Below are 19,055 nucleotides of genomic sequence, written 5' to 3' on the forward strand. Positions count from 1 at the left end.
CCAACGAAAACATAACGTACTACGAGTCGGGGCGTAGAATGTCAGAAGTTTGAACATGGCAGGTAATCTAGAAAATCTGAAAAGGAAATGCTAAGGACCATTGTAATTCTAGTGGAGGTCAATGAAGTGAAATGGAAATAACGCAAGGACGTCTGGTAAGGCGAGTTTATGGTAACACCAGTAACTGCAGAGCATCGTATAACGGGAGTATGATACGTTATGAATAGGAAAGTAGGTCAGAGAGTGAGCCACTGTTAGCAGTACAGTGATAGGATTGCTCTCATCAGACCCGACAGCAAACCAACACCGACAATGATATCTCAGGTACATGCTGACGTTGCAAGGCGAAGAATGTGTATGAAGATGTTGAACGCGTTATTCAGTACGTAAAGGGAGTTGAAAATCTTGTAGCCATAAGAGATCGGAATATGCTTGTAGGTAGGGGGGAGTATAAGAATGGGTTGCGGGATAATATGGTTTTGGTAGTATAAACGAGAGAAGAGAAAGATTAATTGAGTTCTGTAATAAATATCAGTAATAGCGAATACTCTGTTCAAGAATCACAGGAGGAGCAGGAGGTATACTTCGGAAAAGCGTGAAGAATCGGCAAGATTTCAGTCAGATTACATCATGCTTGCGCAGAGATTCCGAAATACTGGATTGTAAGGTGTGCCCAAGATCAGATATAGACTCAGATCACAGTTTAGTAGCGACGATAAATTGGCTAAAGACCCTAGTCAGAAAAAAGAAAGGCGCAAAGGAGTGGGATACATAAGTACTAAGGAATGAAGAGACACGTTTGAAGTTCTCCAAGGCTACAGATACTGCGTTATCGAACAGCTCAGTAGGCATTTCAATTGAAGAGGAATGGACAGCTCTAAAAAGGCCAATCACAGAAGTTGGAAAAAAAACAGTAGATTCAAGGAAGGCAGCTACGACGAGACCATGGATAACACACGAAATACTTCAGCTGGTTGACGATAGAAGGAGATACAAAAAATTTCAAGAAAATTCATGAATACAGAAATACAAGTCACTTAGTAACGTAATAAATAGAAAGTGCACGGAATGAAGGCAAAATGGCTGTATGAAAAATGGGACGAAATCAAAAAAGAAATGATTGCCGACAGGACATACAGAAAAGTAAAGACAACCTTCGGTGAAATTTAAATCAAGAGCGGGAACATTAAGAGTGCAATGTGAATTCCGGTGTTAAATACAGAGGGGGGAGCGGGTAGGTGGAAATAGAACATCGAAGGCGTCTGCGAGAGGGAAGACTTGTCTGATGACGTGGTCGACAAAGAAACATAAGTCGCCAAGGAGATATAGGATCACTTGTTAAAATCGGAATTTAAAACAGCTTTGGAAGGCTTGAGATCAAATAAGGCACAAGAAATAGAGAACAATCGATCTAAATTTGTAAAATGATTGGGGTAGATGGCAATAAAACGACTATTCACGTTGGTGCGTAGAATGAATGAGTCTGGCGCTGTACCATCTGACTTTCGGAAAAAACATCCACACAATGCCGAAATAGCCAAATCCGACAAGTGCATGAATTATCGCATTATCAGCTTAACAGCTCATGTATCGAAGTTGCTCACCACAGTTATGTACAGAAGAATAGAAAATAAAATTGAGGATCTGTTAAATGACGATCAGGTTGGGTTTAGGGAAGGTAAATACACCAGAGAAGCAGTTCTGAAGTTGTGGTTGATAATGGAAGCAAAACTGAAGGAAGATCAAGACACATCCCAGGATTTTTCGACCTCGAAAAATTGTTCGACAATGTAAGGTAGTGCAGTATGTTAAAAATTATTAGAAAAATAGAGGTAATCTATTGCGAAAGGCAGTTAATCTACAGTATGTACACGAACCAAGAGGGAACAATAAGACTGGCAGACCAAGTACGAAGTACTCGGATTAAAAATGGTGCAAGATGAGGATACACTCTTTGGTCCCTATTTTTTAGTCTATACCTCGAAAAAGCAATGAGAGAAATAAAAGAACGGTTCAAGAGTGAGTCTAAATTCAGGGTGAAAGGACATCGATTATAAGATTCGCTGATGACATTGCAAAACTCAGTGAAAGTGAAGAAGAACTCTAAGATGTGTTGAATGGAATGAACCGTGTATTGAGTGCAGAATATGGATTGAAAGTAAATCGAAGGAAGACGAAAGGAATGAGAAGGAGCTGAAATAAGAACAACGAGAAACTTAACATTACAATTGGGGATCACGAATCAGACGAAGTTAAAGAATTCAGCTACGTACAGAGCAAAATAACCTACGACGGACGGAGCAAGGAGGACATGAAAAGTCGACTAGCACTGTCGATAAAGGCATCCCTGGCCAAGAGAAGTCTGCTAGTATCACAGGTGTTAACGCGAGGAATTAATTTGTGAGAATGTACGTTTGAAGCAAAGCATTGTATGGGAATCTGACATGGCCTGTGGAAAAATCAGAAGAGAATCGAAGCCTTTGGGATGTGGTGCCATAGAAGAATATTGAAAATTAGGTGGACTGATAAGGTAGGGAACGAGGAGGTTCTCCGCAGAATCGACGAAGAAGGGAACATTTGGAAAACACTGACAAGAAGAAAGGGCGTGATGATAGGACATCTGTTACGGCATTAGGGAATAACTTCCATGGTACTAGAGGGAGCTGTAGAGGGCAAAAACTGTAGGGGAAGACAGAGACTGGAATATATCCAGAAAATAATTGAAAACGTAGGATGCAATTCCTACTCTGAGATGAAAAGTTTGGCACAGGAGAGGAATTCGTGGAGAGCCATATCAAACTAGTTAGAAGACGGAAGACTCAAGAAAAATTATACAAGTCAAAAAGTGTGTGTCTGTGGGTTTGTTCTTGTGTTTGAGAGAGGAATAATGTATAGATCTCTACACCGCATTTTATTCAGTAACAAATGTCCTTTTCCTCACAACCTTCATTCCCTACTTATGACACTTGTGGAACAAACTTTGTTCGTTTCAGGCAAATATCCCAGTAGACTGGGAAGGGGACAGAGAGAAATCAGATTGGGAGTATATAGTAGGGAAACTTTGGAAATATGTGGTAAGGATTATGTGGGACCAAACTGCTGAGATCATCGGTACTAGGCTTAAACACTAATTAAACTAACTTAACCTAACTTACGCTAACGACAACAGACGCACACCCTTGCCCGAGGACTCGAACCTACGACCAGGGGAGCCGCGCGAACCGTGCAAGATGCCCAAGACCGCGCGGCTACCCCGCGCGGCATATAATAGGGAATTCCCGGGCCCATCATTTGTCTTATAACCAAGGGAAACCACCCGAAAACCTTGGCGAGAATAGAGGGATGAGCAATATGTCCCAGACAAAATTTATGTTGTTGAATCTCACTGTCTTATCACTACAGGAGCTGCCGTCGTGTAGCGACAGAAGAGATATAAGCCTTGTAAAATAATGGATGATGGCTCTCGTAAAAAAGAGCTAAATGCGGACCGGCAACACCTAGATAATCTTTCCTTAATAAGTGACGGGTCATTGAAGGACTGACGACCCTTATTTTGACTGATTTAGTAGCGCAGCAGTGCAGGGTGTTAATTCGAGCTCGTCAATTAATTTTTCCGAGTAAACCTGTAAAGCCATAAGTTAGCGCAACACACACTGCTAAGAGTGCGTGCGTTATAGCCGCGAGACTTCCACCCAATCGGCTTTTCGTTAGTTAATTCATTGTTGTTGTTGTCTTTAGTCCGAATACTGGTCTGATGCTCCTCTCCAGACAAGTATATCGCATGTAAATATGTTAATTTCTGCATATCTACAGCAATCTACATCCACCTGAATCTTCTTACTGTAGTCTACGACTTTGCGTCTAGTAATTTTACGCCTCATGCTTTCCTCTATCTTCACTGGTTATTCCTTAACGCCTCAGAATGTATCCTGTCAGACGCTCCCCATTTTCAGTCAAGTTTGGCCACATGTAATTTTCTCCTTGACTCAGTGTCTCTTCATTAGTTATACAAAATACCCATCTAATCTTCGACATTCTTCTCTAATACCATGTTTGAAAAGTTTGTAATATCTACTTCTCTGCATCGTTTATTCTTCACGTTTCATTTCAGGGCAAAATCTTTTAGAAAACAAATCCTAAGGCTTAAATTTCTATTACTGTTTAAACTACTTATTGTCTGCGTTTTATATTATCTCTACATTGGCCAAAAGCTAGTTATTTTGCTGCCCAAATAGCAGATCTCATCTACCAATTCTTGGGTGTCTTTTTCAGATATAATTCCCAGTTTTAATACATCTACATTCTGTTGAATCCTGTCTTCTCGACAAATAGGGGGTACATAGGAAACCTGCTTTCTCTGACCGCTAGACAAAAATTCAAGCAAATCGTATTAGCGAATTTTATTACAAAAGGAAATGATTACAATACTTTGTGTTAATCAGATGTGTCGTAAGCAAAGGGCGAGAGACAAAGTAACGTTCTTCAGTATATACAATTCCTAAGTCGCTGGTCTTGAAGTGACTAATCTCGATGTTACGGTAGAAGTGCGCCCCGACTGGTCGAGGCTTATGTCTTCTTCTCACAGAGGCCGCTGCTGTAGGGGTTGGTCATTGTGCGATTGGTTGACGTCTCCTTCACAGCCCTCTCTGCACCGTCGTTCCCGACTGGCGTGTGGGAGCTTGACTTTACGCCGGAACACATTCTCTAATGAACATTCTATTTTTCTTAATGTTCACCTTAAACCCCTATTATACGACTCAATTCAGCTGCTGTTCTAAGTCCTTTATCGTCTTTGACAGAATTACAATGCCATCAGTAAACCTCAAAGCTCTTAATTCTTTCCCCTGATCTTCATTTCCCTTTTCAAGTTCCTCTCAGTTTTCCTTCCTTCCCTGCTCATTGTACAGGCTGAATAACATGGGGAATATGCTACAACCTTATCTCCATTCCATCTCAATTACTGTCTCACATTCATGCCCTCAACTCTTTGAACAGCAATCTCGTTTCTATACGGATTGCAGTTTACATTGCACTGGCTGTGTTCTGGCCCTCCTAGCTTCAGAATTTCAAAGTGTGCTGTGAACACAGTCGAGAGATGAGATCCTATACTCCGAGGAGCGTAGGGGACGATGCGGGAGACCCGCACCGCTGTACTAGGCGAGGTCCTAGTGGAGGTGGTTTGCCATTGTCTTCCTCCAACTGTAATGGGGATGAATGAGGATGACGATGACGGCACAGCAACACCCAGTCACGAAAAATACCTGACTCCGCCGGGAATCGAACCCGGGACCCCGTGGGCGGGAAGCGAGAAGCTACCGCAAGACCACGAGCTACGGACCTCTCCTTAAATATACCAATATTGTACATGTATATTTTCTATATCTTATTAGAGAGATCACAAGGTCAGTATTGCCTCGTGTGTTCCTACATTTCTTTGGAACCCAAAGTGATGTTCCTCAAGAGAGTTTCTCACCTGTATTTGTATTCTCCTCTAAAAATGCGTACTATTATTTTGCAACCTTATCAAGCTGATAAGGGTTCAGTAATATTCACATCTTTCGGCCTCCCCTTCTTTGTTTAGTAGCGACCATTTTCTCTCACCGTCTCTACTGATCATTTTCTAATTTCTTCAGTTGTGTGCCGTATCTCTTACATTATCGCAGGATTTCCGTTTGTATTTCTCTTTTTGCTTTTTCTTCCTCCACAATTTCGCCTCTCAAAGTTATCCATACATCTCCCATTGTATTCGTTTCGCCTTGTTTCACTCAATAGTTATGTACTGATATCTTTGAAACTCCCACCAACGGTCGATTCTTTCAAGTCAGAGGGGTCATACACTGAAGAGAAAAAAATCACCACACTAAGAAGAGTTGTGTGCCATAAACGAAGTTACTGGGCGTGTTGCAACATCTGAAAGGTCATGTCCATTAACATTTCGTGCCAGTAGCCTAAGAGTGGCGGTAGTGGCCTATGCTGTAATAGTCGTGAGCGTTAGTTGCCTTTGAGATTGGATGTAGTGAGCTGATGTTAATCAAGAGTTCCTTTAAGCCGAAAAAGATTCCGTTGTCAGCACCTCACAGAGTTTGGCAGAGGTTGCTCAATAGGGCTACGAGAAGCTGGAGGCTCCTTCTGCAATATTGCTGAAAGAATTGGGAGGAATGCAGCCCTATATTGATCGCCCAAGTGGAACAGGCATGGAAGTCCATCCCCCAAACTGACACCTGGCACATCTACAACACAGTGGATGCATTTTTGCATGATTACAATCAACACTCTGGCGGCTACACCTGTTATTAGTTTATCAGGATTTCACATTTGCAACGGCTTATCTCGCGCTTACGTTAACCTGAAATCTTGCAATGTTAGTCACTTAAACGCGCTACCCAGACTAGTGTATTCCCGAAATTTCATTTCTCTACAGTCATTATTTCTTTGGTATTGCGCAGTTTTTTCCGTAAGTATGTATACTCATTTTCCTGCTTTTCTGTAATTTACTGTTTTAATCTGTAGTTCACAGCCAACCTAAGTTATGGTCAGAATCCTCATCTACTCCTAAATATATTTGCGGTGTAAAACCTAGTTTCTTAATCTCATTCTAACCACGTTCCGCTATCTCCATCTCTCTAAGGCGTATACAACCTTCTTTCACGTTTATAAAACCAAATGTTAGCTACGATTAGGTTGCACTCTGCGCAAAATTCAACTAATCTGCATCCTCTTCCTTCTATTCTCTTTCCTACTACCGAATTCTGGTCACCTAAAATAATTACATTTTTATTTCTCTTAACGGTCTGAATAATTTCTTTTATTTCATCATATATTCTTTCTCCTCTTCATTAATTATGGTGCTTGTAAACATATACGCTTGTACTACTGTTGATGGATGTTGGCTTTGTGAGTATCGTCGCCACAGTAATACTTCACTATGCTGTTCATAGTTGTTGACCGACATCACTATTTGGTATTTATTTTTCGGAAGACACTCGATACCTCTCAGGTATGGGGCTATGTAAATACTTGACAAGAAATGCGCAAAGAACGCCCAGAACGCGTAAATTTCAAGAAAACTCTCACAAATACAAATCTGGACCTAAACCTTAAAGTTCGATTGGTAAGATGCTACATCTGGTGGCTACTTCTATGGATTCTGAAGACTGGACAGTAAATATGTCAACAGCAAAGAAAGTAGTAGCTTTTAATATGTGGATTTATCGCAGGATGCAAAAATAACTAACAATACATCGGTATGCATTGTTACGAATACACCAACAGCGAGAAGGTACAAGAAAAAAGAAGGCTGCAGAGCCATGATATGTCTTGGGGAGCATCAAACTTGTCCTTCCACAACTGATACTAGAAGGGAAGATCGATGGTAAAAGGAAAGGGCGAAGAAGGATATCTTGGTCGATAACATAAAGCAGCGAACAGAATTAATATGTGCATACATGAAGAAGAAGAAGAGGGAGGAGACGCTAACACTATTTGCTTTACCAGTTGGAAAACTGAACCCACCTGACCAAAAATATTGTTCCTCCTATCACACTTCTCTAATTCCCACGGTATGTAACGAGCAGCACAAGCAAAATTAATGCTTTTAACGGACTTCAGTACACGAAATGACGTGACGATTGAATACAATATCGTCTATCTCATTACGTAATTGGTATAGACACCCGTGATACATCCGACCGTTGCGGTTTGACATAAAACGGCTTTTGAATGCAGCGGTGTTAGAGACAAATACGAGCTCTAGATTAATTAGAAGAAACTATATGAATTGACAATCTATCCTCAAAGCAGCTCAGTTTCGGAATTCTTATTACAATAATTTTTTATCATCATGCCTTAAGCATTAAGAATGCAACGGCCTTGCCGCAGTGGATACACCGGTTCCCGTCAGATCACCGAAGTTAAGCGCTGTCGGGCGTGGCCGGCACTTGGATGGGTGACCATCCGGGACGCCATGTGCTGTTGTCATTTTTTGGGGTGTACTCAGCCTCGTGATGCCAATTGAGGAGCTACTCGACCGAATAGTAGCGGCTCCGGTCAAAGAAAACCATCGTAACGACCGGGAGAGCGGTGTGCTGACCACACGCCCCTGCTATCCGCATCCTCAACTGAGGATGATACGGCGGTCGGATGGTCCCAATGGGCCACTTGTGGCCTGAAGACGGAGTGCTTAAGCATTGAGAGTATTGAAGAGATGTACGGTATCGGCACAACTGAAAAGCTTGTAAGGTTGTTGCAAGGTAGGTTGTGCTAGGAAACATATGTCAAGAAAGAAATTGGTTGCGTTAAGCCGCTTCCGAGTTAATCAGCATTGAAATTAGGCAGTCAGGCCGTTGCGCGCGCTAACTGAAGAGGCCCGCCAGAGACGGTGTCGCCAGACGTGTGCTTCGCGTGGTTTCCTAAAACCGAACAAGACAGTGATAAAAAATAGTGGACAAGGAACGATAGACCGAGAGCCAAGGGTTGAGCAGTCTCCAGAGCTATCAGCTGCCACTAATTGCGTCTGGCGAGCCACTTGAATCTATGCTCGCAAAGTTCTGATTGGCTGCCATCAATGAAAATTAACTCTGAAACGGAGCTACGTATCGAATTTTTTTCTTAATAATTGTTTTTCAGCACAGCCTACCTTGTGGTACTCCTAGAAGCTATACAGACTGTTTCTGACCATCTTGCAGAAAGTTCAATGGTGAGCTATGGTTAACTCCTTAAATTTGGGGCATGCAGCCGTACGAGTAAAAATACTGTCACTGATATGTGGGTCGTGTATCATCCGCCCATCGTCGTGGTAAATCTGGAGAATGTCTCTAGGCACGTTGCAAGGGTGGCGGAAAGATATGCGGCAGAAGTACCTGTGGAAAAATTGCCATTTGCACTGCTGCATGCGCGATGTTTAAAAGGTTACTCATTACCCCATTAAAAGCACAAATTGCATATCAAGAGCTAGCTGGTGCTTCATAATATTATTCAAGTAACGCAGGAATCTCTCAGAAAGATTAAACATATCCAGACGAAATACGCTCTAATAAAAAGCGCTGTACATCATGTTTGGTTCTGTTTTAATGATAACCCTCCAACAACTGAAGGAACATTTTACTTCTTAATACCAGCACTGCACGTAGTGATCATTAAAAAAATTGAGCAATTTACAATTCCAGATTAAACCTGAGGTTCAATATCCGTACTATTACCTTACTTTCTGATCAATTTATTTGGCTGTTCAGTGACCTTTACAGGAGATTTATATGGAAAAATATTGAAATGTACAGTAAAAATATTCTACTATAGCAAACGGTTTTACATTCAGAGGTAATCAAAATATTTCAATTACATCTTGCTCTTTCTTGTAACTATCGTTGCACGCTATTTTGAGCAAAAGCGGTGTACGATATATGTTGATTTGGAAGTAATGAGATGTGAGTCGGAAAACTCACGTTGTTCCTTGAGTTGACGTCGAGTGGCTCCTTGAGTACTTTGCGGACTCCTTCAGCGTCGTTCTTGATCACCGCCTCGTGCAGCATCAGCTCGTTCTTCAGCACTGAAATCAAAAAGGCGACCAGTGTTGGAGTTTGTCTTATCTCGAGATACCGTCCATTAAGTCAGTGGTACGTGTTAAAATACTGCATTCAGATAAAAGGTACCATCTCACTAGGTACAGACAATATATGCAACTGATAAAAGCCTTCTGGACCAGACTTACTCACTGGGACATTTAATTTCAGAATCAACTAAAACTTAGTATCTTATGGCAACATTTCAGTAATTCACAACTGGACTCAGTTAGCACATACAACTGTGGGGATGTGAAATGGAATGGTCACTCACACTCACGCGGGGATCAAGATTAATGGGTAAAAGACAGACATGTTGTATTACGCAGATGTGATTTGCTGTGGTCACGGAGACGAAACAAGATCTAGAGATGGTCCTCAGCACAATGGAAAGCATTTTCTGTAATCATTGTTCGTAGGACACAGAGAAAATGTAGTTTTTGATTAATTATCTCCTGTCAGTCATATGTTTCACATAAGTGGAAGTATAGGTGGAACCCAGTTTCAAAAACTGTCAAGTGGCACCAGTGAAAAAGGGATTGTCAACCATGATGCTATTACAGAAACGGAAGTCTAGGGTTCATCAAAAAGTTTTTGTGTTTCGTCAGTTGATAGACATTCCTTAATCACCTAATTATAAGACGAATGCTTTCTTCCAGGTGAGCTAAACCAGCAAGGTATGTGGCAGAATATTTATGAATTTATTCCTGTAAACATGTGTGTCCTTACCAAATGAATCGTGCAGTTAGAGTCCAGTGCTGATTTAGAGAAACGAAGATATGTGAAGAGTAACTGTCCTTCCCTAAACAGCTCTATGGCCTCATAAATTGCTTAAAGTTGAAACGGGAAGACCAGTACGTTATAAGGTGAATCATAGGTAACAAATAATGGAGAAAGAGGGGAATACCTTAATCACATTTTCGATACAAGGAGAACAACTAGCTGACTAGGGTATGTTGCAGTCGCTGTGATGGGATTAAATCGACATACGAACTGGTATCATTGGGAACTGGAATTACTCAAACATGGGCGAAGACTGATGCAAGCACTGCTGAGTCATGATCAACTGTGTTTATGTGTCTCGACAAACAGGCAGGGTCCAGGTAGGTTACTATCGCTTACCACGCATGGTGTTATTGGATTCCCTTTTGACAGTATGGAGCTCCTGCAACGTTGGTATTGACTACCGAGTGAAAGAATGTTTGAACTAGTGTACTGGGGGAACTGAAGCAATGGTTTTAGGCCATGGGACACGCAAAGTTTCGATCCTGCACCTTGCTTCGCTAACTTCATCTTTGTACAGTAGACAGTTATCTGGACCACCGAAATCCAAATGCTTGTAATTTTTAATTATTTGTGAATATTATTCTGCATAACTGTAGGCACCGAATATGAGTTACTGGAAGTAGATGAGCGGTTAAATATCCTCAAACCGTATACAGTAAGATTTATCATAGATGTAGCGGAAGTACTATACGCCGAATGTAACTTGGCCCTTTTCTCGTAGTGAAGGAATCGGTGGAAATCAGATGACTTCGGGGCAGTATTGAAAGTTTCCGCCCATAGCCAGCGTTGCCTGCTAAATAATAGAACAGGTCTTGGGCGCTCGCAGAAATTTTTCAGAGAGATTCAAAAGTTACCATTTTTTTAACTAATTAGGCGAGTTTGAAAACGTGTCGTGCCTCAAGAACCAAATCTGACAAGAAATACGGAACACGCACTGCATCCCAAATGTTAATAGTTCTACTGATTATTTTCAAGTTACATACTCTGATAGGTGTCTAACCGGTAAGCGTATTTCAATAGTATATTCAAAGTACATATTTTATATTATTAATATGAATACGTATGTCACCTTTTTGATTCTACAATCTGAAGTTATATCTTCACATAATCAAATTTAAAAAAGTAAACCAACTTATATTGTCTTTGTAGACTGGGAAAAAGCATTTGATGTTATCTGGCAAGAGATGTACACAATGCTGAAGAAAACAGGTCTAAAACACTCATGTGACACTCAGCTTCTATAAGAACAAAGTGGCTGTGATTAGGTTCAAATGGTTCAAATGGCTCTAAGCACTATGGGACTTAACATCTGGGGTCATCAGGCCCCTAGACTTAGAACTACTTAAACCTAACTAACCTAAGGACATCACACACGTCCATGCCCGAGGCAGGATTCGAACCTGCGACCGTGGCAGCAGCGCTGCGGACTGAAGAGCCTAGAACCGCTCGGCCACAGCGGCCGGCGGCTGTGATTAGGAATTTTCATGAGGGACAAGAATCAAATATTACAAACGGCGTGAGATAGGGATATGCTCTCTCCTCTTTTATTCAATGCTTACATCCTGGAAACTATTGATTGGCGACTCCATGGAGTGTCCTGTGCACCACGACCAGATAATGGATATACTTACAGCATTGGTCGTATTTTTTTGTTTTATTAACCGAAAAAACGATTTTCGGTCACTTAGTGACCATCCTCAGTGCTGTAATATATAATTTAAATTGGTAGGCACTGGTGTCAACAAGCTTAGAGCGATCACATAAATTGCTCAGTTCTCAATTTATGTGATCGCTCTAAGCTTGTTGACACCAGTGTCTACCAATTTAAATTATGTATTACAGCACTGAGGATGGTCACTAAGTGACCGAAAATCGATTTTGCGGTTAATAAAACAAAAAAATACGACCAATGCTGTCTCTCCTTCTAAGTATATCCTGAAACTATAGACCAGCGTAACTGCTGACATGGGGATCGAAATTAATTGGTAAAAGACAGACTTGTTGCATTACGCAGATGAAATTGCTGTGGTCACGGAGACGAAACAAGATCTAGAGATGGTCCTCAGCACAATGGAAAGCATTTCCTGTAATGATTGTCGTAAAGGAGTAGGTAGGTGAAAGACTAAAGTTATGGCATGCAGTAGTGAAGTAAAATATAAACCTCCGAGAAGAAGAATTGGAAGAGAAGAATTAGAAGTATCAGAGGAATGCTATATTCCGGAAATAAACTGTGAGTAGATTACAGCAGACCAAAAACGCATTTAATTTGAGAAATAACTTATTCACCAACCAGATCGTCAGTCTCGGAATAAGGTAGTGTATCATGAAAGCATTTTTTTTGGTGTGTGAAACTTGGATAATATCAAAACACGACAGAAGACGGATGAAAGCGTTGGAGATTTGGTGCTACGTAAGATGACGAACATCAGCTGGAGAGACTGCGTTACCAATCCAGACGTCCTGAGCAGAGTAGAAGAAAACAGATTTCTGTGGAGTCACATCCAAGCGGGAAGAAACAGACTCATAGAACACATTTTAAGATTCAACAACATCACTGGAACAATAGCTCTGTTTGAGGGAAGGAATCGCCGCGAACGACCAGGGATATCGTACATGCAACAAATTATGAATGATGTAGGATGCACTACACCTGCAGAAATGAAGAGGAAGGCGGACGGAAGAGGACCTTGGCGTAAGGCTGCATGCCAAACTCAGGACTGTAACTAAGAGAAGAGAATTAAATCCAGGTTATCCATTAAGTTATAAAATAAAGTTAGCAACTATTTTCAGAAATAATTTATTAACCCTTCAATAATGTTAGACTGAAACTCACAACTGAAAATCAGAAATGGGAAGAAGAAAGTCAAAATGATTGTGAAGATCCTGCTGGACTTCATCAAAAATGCCATGTTAATACCTCTTGAAGCGGCTTAACAAGGAAAAATCTTATCAGTAGGCTTATTCGACTTTGATGCGATCTACAACAAATTGTTTGTGTATAAAACTTCACATTAAAGATGTTTTGTACTTTGTAGTATTGTGATTTCTACTTACAATGTAGACTTGCAGAACCGAAATTAAACATAACTTATTTGGAACGTGATACATCTGTCGGTTGGTTAGGTACAGTTTTGTCCAGAGACAATATACGACTAGATGAAACTGCGAAATCTCCGAAAAACGTCCTCAAATCGTCCTGTAGAATCAACTACTGGACAGCACCAACGTAACCCTCGTCTCTTCAGTTAATCAAATTGCTGTGCAGCACGACAACTGGAATACACAATTCGTAGTTTTGAGACTGCATGTTTCACTGTGTTGCATCCATAGATTTTGTGAGCGTCTCAATCCTGCAGAACACATTTTATCTACCTTCAAATTTTACACTTCTTGTCCTCTTTTCTAGCAAAGAAAATGTTTTTGTTTTCTGTTATCGACTGATGTACTTGACGTTCAGTATAGATATAGACGCCTACAATATAGCTTGGCTGTATTCTTCAGCTTATACTAAAGTAGCTCTGTCATGTGAATCTGAATGCAGGATCAGCAAGACAGCTTGTGTTTTCTATTTTCCTAGTCAAATGGTAAACTACTGTTGCGAAACCGTCGTGCATCAAGCAGAGGGATCGTCCTTATGGGAATTGGGGACAGATGGCTGGAACATATACTGTTGCTATGTTTATGTATTGATGACCTGCGATGAAATCCATCCACCAGTGCGTTGTATCGGCTTTTTATGTTGCTCGGTAATGGGTGAATAAGGAAACAACCGAAAAGATTGATGACATTATTTATACATGGTTCTTTAAGGATTCATATCAGTCTTGGCAGCACATCTGCAGTGGAAGTGTTGCACTGTCAAGGAATTTCCCATGAAAAGATTAAGAACAAAGAAATTCAAACATGCACACCACCGGTCAAAAGTTTTCGTTCACCCATAAAAAAAGTTATACACGTAATTTCAGTATACAAACACACCGTAAAAACTTAATACATCAACAAAATAAATACAGTATTTGCTCCCTCTGTTACATGTTTTAGATTTTTGCGTCTACAAAGTGTTCACCCTTTGTCCTCAGAACAGCTGCACAAATTTTTGGAATACTGGAGACAAAATTTTGTCCATTCCAACGCATCTCTAAATTATTCTACAGATCTTCAGTATACGATCACCGCAATTTTCTGACCTCCCTATCCAGTTCATCCCATAAGAGATCAAGAGGGTTTAAGTCAGGTGACTGGCTTGGCCAAATCATATTCTTCAGTTCCCCACAGTTCTCTTATGTGTTGTCATGCACAATTTGCAAGCAGGTTTAGGGCCATTGACCTGTTGCGGAACAAACCCGTGACGAATAAGTCTTTTCCAGATGGGACTGTACTGTTGATTGGGATCATGTGATATCTTTTCTTTAATATTCCATTAATTCCCACTGGATCACAGACTTAATCACCTGCAAGAAAACACCCACAGCACAACTGACCCCCACCCATCCATCCCCAACCATGCTTCACCGTTGGTGTCACATACTGATCCTCCTTCCAAATATTTCAAACCTAAATTCTTCCATGAGTAACACTTTGGACCAGTGCTGGTCGCTCCAGTTTTTATGCTACTGTGCCCACTGCAATCGATGCACCTTACTTTGTTTGTGTAGTAATGGTTTTTTGCCGACTGTTCTCCCTTTAAACCCTGTTCACGGAGACGTCGTTGCATTGTTCAGAGACAGATTGGAACTACTCGAATACAGTTTACTTCCTCGTGAATTTCAGGTGTAGTGGCAGCGACTTTGAATAGTACTCAGGTCCCTGATTCGAACCTCGCCACTGCATAAATTCCGAATATATCTAATCATCAATGGTAGCCTATGATTTCCGGCATACGAAACCTCCCTCATTCTGCCAACGGCCTTGTCAAAGTGAAGCGGACTGAGGTTCAGAGCGGCCGGCCGTTGTGGCCGAGCGGTTCTAGGCGCTTCAGTCTGGAACCTTGTGACCGCTACGGTCGCAGGTTCGTATCCTGCCTCGGGCATGGATGTGTGTGATGTCCTCAGGTTAGTTAGGTTTAAGTAGTTCTAAGTTCTAGGGGACTGATGACCTCAGAGCCATTTGAACCATTTTTTTGGTTCAGAGCGCTGTCTTCCACTTTGGGTGGGAAACTGCCCCTAAAAGGCGGAAGAAACAGCAATGAACATCGGCATGAGGATGAAAAGGCATTAGAAACCATTGCATTAAAGACTTATCACGTGTATCCACATGACATATATCCTGTAATCGAAAAAAGGTCATCATGATCTCTCAATTGGCAAAAGATTCCGGAATAGTCCCCAATCCAGATCTCTGGGAGAAGACTGCGAAGTGGGAGGTGACCATGAGAAAAAGATTGAATAACCAACGAAAGGGTAACGGTCTAAGAGTTGGGACGTGGAGTATCAGGAGTCGGGAAGCTAGAAAATCTACAAAAGGAAATACTAAGGCTCAATCTAAATATGGTGGTGGTCAGTGAATTGAAATGGAAGGAGGACAAGGATTTCTGATCATACGAGTACACGGAAATATCAGCAACTGGAGAAAATTGTATAGCGGGAATGGAATTCGTTGTGAATAGGAAGGCAAGACAGAGAGTGAGTTACTGTGAACAGTTTCGAGATACAGTGGTTCTCATCAGAATCGACAGCAAACAAACACTGACAACAATAGTTAAGGTACACATGCCGTTGTAACGAGCAGTGGTTGAAGAGACAGAGGAAGTGTATGAGCTAATTGAAAGAGTTATGTAAAGGAGAGTAAAATATAATAGGCATGGGAAACTGGGATGTGATTGTAGAAGTAAGGGTTACGGGAAAATATGGTCTTGGTAGTAGAAACTAGAGAGGAGAACGACTAATTTAATTCCGCATTGAATATCAGTTAATAATAGCGAATACTCTGTTCAAGAATCACAACGAGAGGAGGTATACTTCGAAAAGGCGGGGAGAAACGGTAATATTTCAGTCATATTGCATCATAATCAGTCAGAGATTCCGAAATCAGATGTTGGGTTATAGGACATTCTTAGGAGCAGATATATTCTTAGATCCCAATTTAGTAATATCAAGAGTAGGCTGAAGTTTAAGAGACTAGTGAGGAAGAACCAAGGCGCAAGAAAGTGGGGATACGGATGTACTAAGGAACGACGAGACACGCTTGCAGTTTTCTTAGGCTACAGATAATGCGCTAACGAATAGCTCAGTAGGCATTTCAGTTGGAGGCGAAGGACGTCTCTAAAATGGTAATCACAGAAGTTGGGAAGAAAACTGTAGTTACGGAGAAGGTAGGTACGATGATACCAGTGATAACAGATGAAATACTTCAGCTGATCGACGAATGAATGAGCTAGAAAAAAATTTTGGGAAATTCAAGAATACAGAAATATACTTAGGAACGTAAAAAATAGGAAGTGCAGGAAAAGATGACAAAATGGCTGCATGAAAAATGTGAAGATATCGAAAAAGAAATGATTGTGGGAAGGACGGACTCAACATACATGAAAACCAAAACAACATTCGGTGAAATTTAAATCAAGGATGGTAACATTAAGAGGGTAAGGAAATTCTACTGTTGTATACAGAGGAGACAGCGGATGAGTGGAAAGAATACTCTGAAGGCCTCTACGAGAGGGAAGAATTGACGTGATAGAAGGAACTGGAATCTACAGGGAAGGGATAGGGGTCCAGTATTAAAATCGTCATTTAAAATAGCTTCGCCTGACTTAAGATCAAAAGAGACAGAACGGATAGATAACATTCCATTGGTATTTCTAAAATCACTGGGGGAGATGGCAACTAAACGATTATTCACGTTGCTGTACCATTTGACTTCCGGAGAAACATCATCCACACAGTCCCGAAGAAAGCAGAAGGCGACAAGTGCGGTAGTTATGGCACAATCAGCTTAACAGCGCATGCAGCCAAGTTGCTGACTAGAATAATATACAGATGAATGGAATAGAAAATTCAAGACCTACTAGAAGACAGTCAGTTTGGCTTTAGGAAAGGGGAAGATGCTAGAGAGGTTGTTCTGACTTTGCGGTTGATAATGGAAGCAAGACTAAAGAAAAATCTAGTTACGTTCACTGTATTTGTCGACTTGGAAAAAGGGGGTGCCAGAGCTTCAAAATTCTGAGAAAAATGAGGGTAAGCTATAGGGAAGACGGGTAATATACAAAATGCACAAGAAGCAAGATAGAACAGTAAGAATGGAAGACCAAGAACGAAGTGCTCGGATCAAAAAGGATGTAAGGCAGAAATGCAGTCTTTCGAACTGTTGAATCTACGAATCGAAGAAGCAATAGGGAAATTTAAGAAAGATTCGAGACCGGGATCAAAATTCAGCATGAAAGAGATCAATGATAAGATGACTTTGCAATATTCAGTGAAAGTGGAGATGAATTACAGGATGTATTGAATCTATTGATGACGACTGAGTTCTTAGGCATTTGCAAAAGCGCGAAGTTACGTTGTGCCTATACTACAAAACCAAATGGAACTAACATCAAGACAAAACATTTGTAACAGGGAAATAGAGGCGTTCGACGAAAATATGGAAAACAGCGAGAAATGCGTACATGAACGTAAATTAAAGTGCGCTGTTTTAATTGGACAAGAACTCAATACATTGCAAGTGTCACCCGTGGTCAGAACAGAGTTCTGTGCAGATGAGTTAATTATGTCGGATTCAAGTGAATTCGAACGTGGGCAGTTTGTGGGCGCTACCGTTACCAAGCAAGACAAAGTGTTTATTGTTACAAGAGACACCATATTGTGGTTTTATGGCTCTTAGAGGGAAGCGGAAAAACATAATCTGCTAAGTCAGAGCACGGACGATGTGTGTGTTGAGTGGCCGTGACAGACGGTCACTGAATAACATTGGGACAAAAAAATAAGACGACGACGGCTGCAAAGATCACTGTAGAACCGAATGTCGCTCTCGCGAATCTTGTCAGCACCAAAACAACGCGGAGGGGGCTCCATAAACATGGAACTGCAGGACGAGCTGGAATAGCAAAACCACTGATGAACGATGCAAATTTCTCTAAAAGGTACCGAAGCCATGAAACCCGGGCTATGGAGCAATGCAAGGAACTCATTTGGTCGAATGAGTCTTGCCCGCGAAAGGCAAGGGTCCCGAGTTTGACTCTCGCTCAGGCACACAGTTTCACTCTGCCGGGAAGTTTCATATCAGCGCACACTCCGGTTCAGACCAAAATTTCACTCTGGAAACATTCCCCAGGCTGTGGCTAAGCCAATTCTGCGCAGTATCCTCTCTTCCAGGAGTGCTAGATCTGGAAGTTTCGCAGGAGAACTTCTGTGCAGTTTGGAAGGAAGGAGACGTCGTACAGGCGGGACTGAGCTGCGAAGGAGCGTCGTGCGTCGTGCTTGGGCAGATCACCCGGTAAAGCACTTGCACGCGAAAGATAAGGGCCGCGAGTTCGAGTCTCCGTCCGGCACACAATTGTAGTAAGCCGGGAAGTTTCATATCAGCGCACACTCTGCTGCAGATGGAACATTTCATTCCCGAATGAGTCTTGTTTCACACTGTTTCCAGCTTCTGGCCAAATTTACGTACCAAGTGTGAAACAAAATGGCGGTCTGGCCCTTTTTGTGGACAGCCATATCATGCTATTCCACAGGTCCCATGGTTACTGTGCAAGGTCGCCTTACTGCCAAGGATGGT

At 41.5% G+C, this 19,055-nt stretch overlaps 1 protein-coding gene and 1 pseudogene across 2 annotated transcripts in view; one reads left to right on the plus strand and one right to left on the minus strand.

Moving 5' to 3' along the window:
- The window catches only part of LOC124805175 (ankyrin repeat and death domain-containing protein 1A-like), a 683,180-nt gene that overhangs the window by 314,802 nt on the left and 349,323 nt on the right, over positions 1 to 19,055 (minus strand). For both annotated transcript variants that reach the window (XM_047265662.1, XM_047265661.1), the window contains exon 3: positions 9,441 to 9,544. In XM_047265662.1, coding sequence (XP_047121618.1) covers positions 9,441 to 9,544 — 104 coding nt within the window. The remainder of the gene's footprint in view (positions 1 to 9,440; positions 9,545 to 19,055) is intronic.
- Positions 7,860 to 7,977, plus strand: LOC124709514 (annotated as a pseudogene).

This window comes from Schistocerca piceifrons, chromosome 7 (genome assembly GCF_021461385.2).
Source record: "Schistocerca piceifrons isolate TAMUIC-IGC-003096 chromosome 7, iqSchPice1.1, whole genome shotgun sequence".
Taxonomy (NCBI): Eukaryota; Metazoa; Arthropoda; class Insecta; order Orthoptera; family Acrididae; genus Schistocerca; species Schistocerca piceifrons.